Source organism: Lolium perenne, chromosome 4 (genome assembly GCF_019359855.2).
Source record: "Lolium perenne isolate Kyuss_39 chromosome 4, Kyuss_2.0, whole genome shotgun sequence".
NCBI classification, from domain to species: Eukaryota; Viridiplantae; Streptophyta; class Magnoliopsida; order Poales; family Poaceae; genus Lolium; species Lolium perenne.
In genome coordinates this window covers 268082980-268093987 of record NC_067247.2, presented here as the reverse complement: position 1 = coordinate 268093987, position 11008 = coordinate 268082980, and the positions used below count along the sequence as shown (strand labels likewise).

The 11008-nt window shown below is 47.3% G+C and overlaps 1 protein-coding gene and 1 long non-coding RNA gene across 4 annotated transcripts; one reads left to right on the top strand and one right to left on the bottom strand.

Moving 5' to 3' along the window:
* Positions 1–697: 697 nt before the first annotated feature.
* Positions 698–7637, top strand: LOC127294903 (uncharacterized). 3 transcript variants are annotated; one of them, XR_011743599.1, is made up of 4 exons: positions 698–1227; positions 1551–1640; positions 5996–6116; positions 6936–7637. It is a non-coding gene; the product is annotated as an uncharacterized lncRNA (long non-coding RNA). The 3 variants fall into 3 exon arrangements; XR_011743598.1 differs by lacking the exon at positions 5996–6116; XR_007847199.2 differs by lacking the exon at positions 5996–6116 and having other exon boundaries at positions 699–1216.
* Positions 7638–8218: 581 nt separating this feature from the next.
* On the bottom strand, positions 8219–10342 carry LOC127348825 (vicilin-like seed storage protein At2g28490). The gene is made up of 5 exons (XM_051374718.2): positions 9976–10342; positions 9706–9887; positions 9429–9509; positions 8907–9344; positions 8219–8809 (listed from the first exon to the last, which is right to left on the bottom strand). Exons 1-5 carry the CDS (start codon positions 10340–10342, stop codon positions 8396–8398), a joined length of 1482 nt encoding a protein of 493 aa, XP_051230678.1. The 3' UTR covers positions 8219–8395.
* Positions 10343–11008: the final 666 nt, after the last annotated feature.

Below are 11008 nucleotides of genomic sequence, written 5' to 3'. Positions count from 1 at the left end.
CTCTGCTCTTGGAGGCCCAACACTGTCTACAAGAATAGAAGAATGCGTAGACATCAAGGCATGTATGAAATTATGCTTAGTAAACGGAAAGAATAAATCAATATAATCAAAACATGGAATCTATATCAAAAAGTTTGCTACTAACCTTGCTTTAAATTTTGTAGGCTCATTAAGAGACAAATTATTCTTTTCTCTTGAAAGCGGAAAATCTTTTTTTGTTTAGGAAACCGTCCAATCTCATGTGCCATTTTTGTCAAGCGATTGTATATTCTCTTGTATTGCAGAAATACATTTATTGCGGTTAACAAATGCATCCGTTTTAGTATATGTAGGAGGTTCAGAATCATTCTCCACCTATTCAGCACAACTTAAAATATAATGAATAATAATACATTGTTCAATTGACTGAGTGAGTAACTTCTGTTTCTCCTCGGTCTATCAGTAACGATAGAATTATTTGTTTGGCGAAAAATATGTAGTATGAAAACTAAGGAACAATCATTATCATTTTGATCAAACTCACTTACTTTTTCCTTCACGTGCTCCACTTGCACGCTAATTTTCGTTTGCTCATCTTCAGAACATTAGAAAGATCAAAAGCACCATAGATCATATCATGAAGTCTCATTTAAAATACTCCCTCCGACTAGATTTAGGTGTCCGAGCGCTATTTTTACGAAAACCCCCCTTACTTTTCCCCGACCAGCGAATGGCCCTCGCGCACCGCCCACCTCCCGTCTCTTCCTCGTTGAGTACGCCTCCGCCCCTCTCCCTTGCTGTCGTCGACGGCGCCCGCCTCTCGATGCTGCTCCCCCTCCGCCCCGCCCCCGCCCTAAACCTTATGCGGACGTCGCCGCCACCTTCTCTCGCGTCGCAGACACTCTCTCCTTCTCTCGATTCACGGCCACCCTCATCCTCTTGTGCCAAGCAAGGCTATCCTAAAAATGGCGGCTTTGATCTCTCGCGGTGCCGGTGTTGGCGGCACAGCGTAGCTCCAGTCTTCGTGGTGGCTGATGAAGATCCAATCGCCGTGCTTCTGCTGCTGGCGGCGCGGCGGAGTTCGAATCAAGTGGTGGCGTTGGATCCGGCGCGGACTTGAGCTAAAAATGGGCATTTTGCTCGATGGCGGTACATCTCTTCTGCAGGGAGCAATCGGAGATGTCGGGCACCAGGGCGGGCGACGGCAGGCCGCATCAACATCAAGGTCAAGGGACAGGTCTGCGGCAGGTTATATCTTCGTCTCCCCTTCCACGCTTCTTAAATCTCATCTTTTTAGTTCTCCATGGAAAGTTCGGTTACTACTCCATCTGCTAGCTAGTTATAGTACAATCCTGCTCATCCAGCTCAACTGGTTGTTATTTACTCCAATCCAAGTGTTTATTTACACTGGAAATTAAAAGTATGCCAAGCTGATGTAGAAACTTTACCAAACTTTGCACATCTTTACTCCCTCGCACACACACTTGACCAAGCTGATGTAGAAACTTGACCAAACTTGACCAAGCTGAATAAGGGCTCTACTAATGTTGTGTTTGGTTCAACAAGTGCAGTTGGGGGACTTGGTCATTTCTGTCGAGACATCCTGGCGGCAAGCAGAAGAAAGAGGGCCTACACTTCTTGATGAGATGAGAATTCTCATGGTTAGTACAGTATATTTCACTTATTCAATTGCACCTTCACCAATACACAATCAAATAAAAAGGAGATGTGTAGTTACTGTCTGACATATCATTGACCAAAGTGGCATATCATTAACAAGGAGTACTCCTGTTGAACTATCACAGTAGAAAGAGGGCCTACACTTCTGCTCCAGTATGCTTAGTGAATATTGCTTAGTGGAGTATATTTACAATGAATGTTGCTGTCAATTATTTCAGTATGCTACTACTGCCAAAGCTATCCGAGGTAGCCACCTGTGAGTTTCTTACTCCACCAATAAACATATCGATAACACAGAAGCTGCGAGTTTCTATCATGAATGGCATCTTGTCAGTCTACTAATAACTGAGAAGAGCAAGAGTAATAATAGTATGTCTACTAGATTATGAAAAAAATTCAACAAATCATCACATTGTGTGAGTCTAGGCTCTTCAGAAGGCAATTTCTTCGTGCAGATGTCTCGCCCTTCATTAACTGTGGTGCATTCTGACCCAGGGAAACGCTTTTGAAAGATCTAGTCGCAGATGCAGTCTTTGTTTTCTTCACCTTCGTTTGGTGTTCAGTCACATGCATCAACACAGTATGCTCTAGCAAGCTTGAGAACCAAGGAAATAATCCCTGTCTAACATAGAAGAGCATATATGCTTCCTGATGTAGTGCTCTTGTCTCAGTAATGGAATCAACCTGCAACACACATGACTTTTAGAAGATGAAAATATTTGTCATGAAAAGAAAGAGCAAATGACTACTGACACTTACAAGTGAGTCATTCATCAAGTGCCAACTGCTTGGTGAAGAACGAATGGTGCACACATAATGGCCAAAGTTTGGTGAGCCAGAATGCACAACAAGGCCACAAAGATCATATTTTAGGTCCTGGCGTATGTGAAAATACAAGGAAAACATCAAAATATGCGTACTGATAAACCTAAAAGAAGTAAAGAGCACAAAAAACTCACCTCCATGTCTGGATCACTGTGGAATGGCTTCAAGTCAAGTTCTGATGGATATGCCACATGTTTGGCAATCTTCTCAATGGAACCATCAAGTGTGGTGAAGCGCTTGAATTGAAATGCAATGACATCAGGTGCTTCATCAATCACAAACCGCTTGTACTTACAAACTTGAGCATTACAACTATCACAGGTTAGCTTGTTCTCTACACCACCTATTCGCTCCACCTTGGTAAAAGATTCCAGGGCGGAAACAAGGTTATCAACCTGATCAATCTCCAAGCTTAGATCAAGGAAGGGCTCTGATATCTCTGAGCAGTGGCCACAATCATGGCATGTCAACTGTACGAAGATAATTGCGTTAGTTGGAACACAAGTGCAACGAAAAAAATTAGCAATGACAAAGTATACATACCTGGCTTTTTAATCGACCTCCAAACACCTTCTTGACAATACTTTCCTCATCGCAAGTATTGTCAAGGGTACACTTATGCAAACTTTCTAGCAAGCAACGAAGGAACTCATGTGCATCCTGTTGTTGACCTGGTATAAAACCTGGATTTAATTCTGGCAAATCTTGTCAAGGAATAGACAGACTTTATTTATCAATCTTTTTTAAAATTTGTCATGTGCATCATCCAAAGTTAAGAGAAAACATAAACTTCACTCAAAGGATACTGCTTAAATTATCTTTAAACCTTGTTGGCATTAAAACCGACCCAGACCTTTGAATTGACTCCTCTATATGTTCTTTAAGGGCGCAGAAAGAACAAAACCCATCTTCATCATCTATGTGGTAACAAATCTTGGAAAGCAAAGTGAGAAAATGGACATTTAACACAACAAAAAGCTCCCATAGAACACTACACACATACATGAGCATGGAGTGTAGTGGTCGGTGCAACGGAGCTTCTGGAAAAGTGGGACAGTGTGAGTGATGCACTGGAGAGTTGCATTTAGAACGCATGGGTCCCATATTCTGAAGACCAGCTCCCTGCATGTGTTTCGCATTTAGTATTTTACTCCAACATATGGCACCAACATATGACACGAGGAGTACATACCACTAAATGAGGTTCTCTCGAATGGGCGCTCCGCTTCTTATTTTCCTTTTCATTGGAGCTCTGTTGCTTTATTTTTGGAATGGGCAGTGAGTGTTGCTTAGTCTGCACCTGCATAAATTTTAAAATTTCAAATTCAAATTCTATGAGCAATATGAAACAAGTTAAATTCTATGGCTCCTTACCTCAGCGGCTCTTATAAGATCTCTAGTTTTTACAAGCAGGTCCGCCTTGATAGTTAGAGAGATTCCTAGACGACGTTCTGCCTGGAGGCGGTCCTTATACAAGTGGGGGATTTCGTAGCCTATCCCTCCTCCTTTTTCCATTACCCCAATCATACATGACTGGAGTGTCAAGAAGCTTCGTGAGAGTTTGTCAGCCTCGTACTTATTATATTGTTCCTCCACGCCCTCTATCAACTCCCGGATGTTGCTTGGTGCTAATGTATCGGTGAGAGACTGCAGAGAACTGAAGAAGCATAGATCTAGAACATTTAGGTCTGGACTATTTGGAGGTTGCTGCATCAACCTGATGTCCAAATCAGTCTGTGCTACGGCCTGTCGAAAACCCTCATCATTTGGGAGGACGTGAGGTTTCGCATTGTCCTGCTGGATGTAGATTGTTCTTCCTACATCCTCATCAGGCCACTTGTCTTGGATGGCAGGAACCACTAGCTGGCAGAGGTAGTCCCTCATGACATCTCGGGTAACTTTCACTGCTTTTACCTCTAGTGTCCCCTTTTCTCTGTTCTTACTCCTTTTTGCAGCCGGAGTTTCCTTTACAAATGCCCAAGTTCCGATCTTGCCATCAAACGTGACTACCCTGCCTGCACCATACCGTGGCCTAGCAACCGCAGTTAAGAACATCACTTTGCCGATTTGGTTCTTGTTCTTCACTGTGCGCAAGGGTTTGGGTTCTTTGGGGTGTAGGTAGTACGTGTTTCTCTCCCTAGTGAGAATGAACCATTTCTCATCAATGTGGACCCTGTCGTCCATAACTTTGAATGCTGGCTCGGGAGATAGCAAAGAATCCTCATTGAGCATATCGACGCAAAATTGCATTCGTTGTATCTTGTTTGCTTCTGTCATTGCCGGCTTCAGGGTGTTAGTGTGGCGATTCAACTCACCCCACTGAAATCTGCAGTATAAAGTTGAGCGGTTAACACCCAGGGCCTTTGCTAAAGATCGGATCGTCCTCCTTTTATTAAGTGGGATTGTTGGTACCCTCGAAAGGCCCAAATCTATTCTCTTACGGCCAACACGACCTTTCTTTTTGTTAGACACATCAACTTGTTGACCTTTTGTAATCTGCTCCTGGGCTATATTCCACACCCTTTCGATTGTTCGTATGCTTGTATTTAGCATGTATGCAATGAGTTGCTTATCTCCTGGTTGGAACCCTCCATCTCTTCTTCTGATTACTTCCAAGGCAAAATAAGCAGCAAATCTCTCCTCATTTCTCAGTTCCTTGCCTCTCTCATGCTCTGGCCTCATCTCATCAGGTGCATCTGGGACATCATCCTTGCCTCTCTCATGCTCTGGCCTCATCTCATCAGGTACATCCGGGACATCATCCTTGCCTCTCTCATGCTCTGGCCTCATCTCATCAGGTACATCCGGGACATCATCCTTGCCTCTCTCATGCTCCTGCATCTGATGTGGTGGGCTCAAATTGAGATCAATGACACAATCCAAGCATCTCCGCTGCTCCTGCATCTGATGTGGTGGGCTCAAATTGAGATCAATGACACGATCCAAGCATCTCCGCTGCTCCTGCATCTGATGTGGTGGGCTCAAATTGAGATCAATGACACGATCCAAGCATCTCCGCTGCTCCTGCATCTGATGTGGTGGGCTCAAATTGAGATCAATGACACCATCTTGAGCTTCATTAGTCTTATCAATTGCTCTTGTCTGAGGGAATCTCTGTCTCATATGGATCAAGGGTTTGGAGAAGATGTCCTCCTGGCGCATTCTATTATACCTCCACATATCTTTTGCACTAAGGGGCACTTTCTTCCTCTTAGAAATAAGCTTATATAGTGTGTCGCCAATAATTTGTTCCTGCATATAGCTGTGAAGAGAGAATATTTAATTTACTCCCTGAATCCTCATTGGAGAAAAAATAGGTATGTACTGAAACTTACTCATTGTAGAGGATTATCGGATCCTCATATTGGAATCTCATCTTCTTGTTTATTCTATTTCTCTTGTTATATTGTACTCCTCTTGTTCTCTTGTCCATAGCCTACAAAAATGATCACGCTATAATCCATAGAATTATAACAAAGTGTACGAATAATGTTGTGAATTCTCTCTGCAGGTACTGCATGATTCTAGTTACTGAACCATTGTTTCAGAGAATGATTAAATGCATCGGGTAATGCATGATCAGAGAACTGCAGCTTCAGGTCATGACAGTCGTTCAAGAAGAAGCGGAAAAGGTATATCCCATTAATGCTACTCCAATGACCGTTATGGTTTACTGGATGAATACTGTGATGAATATTTGAAAAAGCTGAGCTATACAGTTTACTGGAGCAACCTACTTTACAGTTTTCTTACTGGAGTATTTCTAAAACTGGAATGATCATGATTTTTTGTGAAAAGGTACTCAAATCTTGTCCTTACTGCATATTGCTGTGATAATATGAATGAGAAAATGTGCTTTCAAGCAGTACTCCATTGCAGTACTCCAAATCATTCAAAGTTCTGAAACTTGAATTTATATGCAAGTGACAATTAACACTGTCTGAATTTATATGCAGTGCAAACTTTAATTTTCCTTTGCAGTTATTTACTTCCATAAGGTTGCAAACTACAACCAGACAAGGTAACATGAAATCCTACTCCAGACAATACCCTTCAGCACTTCAGAAGCAATAAACCAGTGCCACCATGTTTCAGTTTCAAACAATCAGCATCTAATCCTCTAAATAAACATCAAACAGTCAAGGTTTCAGAAATCTCTTTTGCCTCTTCTACTGATCTCTGAAGTATATATGATTACTTAAGGAGCCTGCTCAAAATGAAAGAATGTCGTTTGCTTATACAGAATGGAAGACATTGAAATTTTGTTTGCTTATGGAGACTCACAGTTCTGATTCATTCACTGAACTAGTGATTCATATTCAGTCTACAGGATCTGCACAACTACTCCTGTTTACATTATACTCACTGAACTAGTTTGTAGATTCAAAGAACAAAATGCTATTCCTGTTTACATTATACTCATGTACTCTCCAAATCAACATGTGATGCAGATTGGAGGACCTACCAAATGGAGACATTGCAATGTGTTACAGAATCCAGGATGCTCCAGCTGCTACTCTGCTTCATCCTGCTCTGCTTCATCAACGCGGACAATGGCGAGGGACGGCTCCGGCAGTTGAGGCGACAGCGATCGACCTTGCGTCCATGCCTTCTCGTCGAGAAGAAAGACGGCGGGAGAAGGTTGCAGGGTGCAGGCCGGAGGGACGGCTACAGGGTGGGAGGAGAAGCTTGCCCGGCGGTGCCGGCCTCCTCGAGGCGGACGCATGGGCGCAGGAGGTGAGCGGCGACCAGCGGCGAGAAGCGAGCTCGGCGGAGTGGCCTGCGGGAGAAGGCTGCAGGCGCGGCCGCCGGGGAGGAATGAGCTAGCCCGGCAGCGCCGCCCTCCTCGAGGCGGACCCATGGACGCAGGAGGCGAGCAGCGACCGCCAGCGAGAGGCGAGCTTGGTGGAGTGGCCTGCGGGAGAAGGCTGCAGGCGTGGCCGTCAAGGAGGGATGAGATACTGGCCCAGCGGCGCCGCCCTCCTTGAGGCGGAACCATGCGCGACGCGAACTTCGGCGGCGCGATCTCCGGCGGAACCATGCGCGGCGCGATCTCCAGGGAGGCTGGCGGCGTGATCTCCGGCGGAACCATGGCGAGAGGCGATCTCCAGGGAGGCTGGCGGCAGCGCGAGCTCTACGTAGGCCGGCGGCGACAGTCAAAAGTTCGATGGAGGCCGGCGGCGCTAGGCGAGCTCGACGGAGGCCGGCGAATCGCGGGAGGCCACCGGCCCGCCGGCGCTCGATCGGGACGATCAGATCGATTGATCGGGAGTCGATCGTTTCGACTTTGAAAGCGGGAGGACCAAAATGTAAAAAAACGGTTCAACTATGTGTCGGACACCTAAATCTAGTCGGAGGGAGTAACATGTGTACTTCGCTAGCCCTCCTTGATTTTAGGCGCGTGACCCCTCCGGCTGATTACCACGTGTTTCCGTAAGCTGATTTCCGTAGAAAATATCCGTAGATGTAGCATTACTCTTCTTGTCCACCACGCCGTTACGATAGAACTGAAACCCCGGTACGCCTCAACGAACGACGCTCCCACTCATCCCGCCTGGTGATGAGAGAGCTAAAGTGAAACTCTCACATACATGTTCCTTAATTAACGAGGCTAGCTCGCTAAATGGTACAACCCACGCTAATGAATTAGCAAGTACTATACGGTCAGGCTATACTCCGTACCAACTATAAAGCTATACACGTCGAGCCTGCATAGCTGAATTTCACGAGCATCTTTATTTATCGACAACGCCAACAAACGCCAACTCCGAACAAACACGTACTCTAGAACAGAACACACAGACTAGCGCATGAACACGCACGACTTAGATACAAAAGTTCTGAACAGAAAATGAACGCATGCAAGATCGATCACTCCTCAGTAAAGCATTAAGCAGCTGTCAGCGCAAGCTTACTCCTTAACCATCTGCCTAATAACCCTCGGCTCCTTCTCCTGCACCGGCGGCAGTATCACAGCCTCCTTCTGCGCATGCACCACCTCCCTCAACTCCTCCTCAGGGACGCCGAAGCTGGCCGCGAGCTCCGGCCCGAGCATGGTGCGGAGGACCGAGGTGGCGCCAGCCAGGAACTGCGGCCTGTTCCGCCGCGCCGACGTGGTGAACCCGAAGAACTCGAACGGCCCGGTCTGCGACGCCACCTGCGCGAACGGGAAGTAGCGCGGGATCCAGAACACGTCGCCGGGTCGCACCGTCGCGCTCATCGCCAGCGTCCCGTTGGGGAAGACCACCTGGATGTCGCCTTCCCCGCCGAGCACCACACCGTATTCCGTCGCCCTCGGGTTCACGTGCGGCGCCATCATCGAACCCTGCAGCACATATGCCATGCCACACGCAGCATCGATCAGCCTCGCCGCAATCGAAACTTAATCATCTGCCTTACTTGTACAGAAGAGCAAGACGTACGGCGGTGAGGTTGACGAGGTAGACGCCGATGTCGGAGTGGCCCAGGGGCTCGTAGTTGTGCTTGTCGATGGAGATGCTCCAGCCGTAATCGTTCTGGAAGCTGGGGTCGTGGTCGAAGAGGTTGTATGGATCCGGCGCGCTCACCGTCTTATCTGACTTCTTGTTTGGTTCCGCGCTGTTAGAGGATGCCCCTCCGATGAACCCGCCCATCAGCTTCCTCCACGACCATGTCCACTGCCCGTTACCACGTTCGTCTTCATCGCCTCTCCCCACTGGTCTCCATGGATCGTTCTTCCTTTCCTTCCCTCCGGCATCACGCTTCTTGTCTCTCCGCCCGTGCTCTTCGCCCCCGCCCCCTGACTCTGTTATGTTCGTGTAGAACACAATAGGGCCCTCGGACTTAACCGTGAAGATTCTTGCCAATTCGTCGTAAGTAGTCTGGACATCAGAATCAATTTTAATCAGAGTGCCATGACGTGTTTGTTGCTTATGTAATGTTGAGACGAATTATAGCTAGCTCACGTTGAAAGCGGTGGTAAGTATCGTTGGGTAGAATCCGCCCAGCACCGACCCGTGTTTCCCTGCCCCACCAAGATAGAACGACTGCATGGTATCATCAATTTGTCAGCATATATAGGGTCGACATGTAAATAATAATCAAGCTGGATCGTATCATCAATTTGCGCATATATAGGGTCGACATGTAAATAATCAAGCAGGACAAACTTTTGATCGACATGTGCAAAGTAAGCTGCATGGTTTGCAAATGCAGAATAAACAGGCAATATATATACATGACCTGATAAGGGCCGAAGCCGGCGCTATCTGAGGCGTCGATGCTGCATATGACCTGCAGCCTCTGGCCTTCGCCGGTGTTGACCATGTAGAAGGTCGAGCCGGCGTCGATGTGGAGCACGTCGCCCATCTTGAGCTTCTTCTCCACGAGCTCGTCCTTGTGGATCCATCCAACTTTCACCTCCCCTGCTCACATCGGTAAATCAATCACGATCCACAATTTAAGTCCACTTGTAAAAAAGAACAGTTCGAAATGCTTGACTGAACTATCCACCTCGCTGCACGAAGAGGATGAGGTTGGAGTCCATGTACTGCGGCACGAACAGCGTCTTGGGCTCCATGGTGATGAAGCCGATGTGCATGAAGGACGCCGGCGGCCACGGCTGCCCACGCACGACGCGCACCTGCCCACCCTCCGAGTCCACCACCTTCTCCACCTTGTCCAGGACGAACAGCCCTTTACCAGCAGCTGGCTCCCCGCCTCCGCCACCGCCCTTGCCCTCCTCCTCCGGCCGCCACTCCCCCTCCCCTTCCTCCCACCTCTCGCGGTGCCGACGAGGACCCCCCATCGCCGCGGACCCCGAGAGGAGGAGAAGCAGCATGAACAGCGGCGCCATCGTAACTACTCCGCGGCCCGCCATCCTCTAGCTTGCGCGATGTCTCTTGGCTTGTTCCTGAACGCCGCCTTACACTGTGGTCTCTGCTCTCTCGAGCGGCTGTGGGTACGCGAGGGAGATGTAGATGTAGGCATGTAGCTGGGGGCTCATGTTAAAGAGGCGGTCGACGGGTGGAGGGCGACGAGCTGCACGTGTCGACGTGCATGGCGCGCCTCATGTGCTCCACGTAGCGTGGCCGTGGGTGAGGCGGCAGTCTGGTTGACGCTAGGTGGCCTCGCCCCTTGCTCTCCAAGTGTGCTCTCGCACGGAAGGTTCTTGCCTCGATGGCCTGAGCTTGCGCTCCCCTGTTTCACTTCCGTGTTTTTTTCTTCCATGACCATCTCCAAGTTGACCCGTAGCTTCATTTTCACTCTTTACACAAAGAGCAGATTTGATTCACCCGAACAGTAGTGCCTCTGGTTTCAAAATATTTAAAAATAACTATTTTCTGTTTTGTGAAATTATAAAATTTACTTCACCAATACATGCACATGTTCCGCAAGAAGTTTCGGCAGAAATTATGTTGTATTTTGAGCTAAAAAAATAGGTGCTCACTCAAGTTTTACATCATTTGATTTGCATCGTGATTCATGCTAGTCATGAGTTGCAACATAACTTGCAACCGACATTTGATGATATGATTTGACCAAG

What these genes read in the sequence shown, in the direction of transcription:
- LOC127348825 (XM_051374718.2), bottom strand. Translation starts at nt 10,342, where the DNA reads ATGGCGGGCCGCGGAGTAGTTACGATGGCGCCGCTGTTCATGCTGCTT. An exon ending in CATCCTCTTCGTGCAGCGAG is followed by an intron (nt 9,888 to 9,975) that starts GTGGATAGTTCA and finishes CGATGTGAGCAG; the next exon opens with GGGAGGTGAAAGTTGGATGG. An exon ending in ACCTCGTCAACCTCACCGCC is followed by an intron (nt 8,810 to 8,906) that starts GTACGTCTTGCT and finishes TATGTGCTGCAG; the next exon opens with GGTTCGATGATGGCGCCGCA.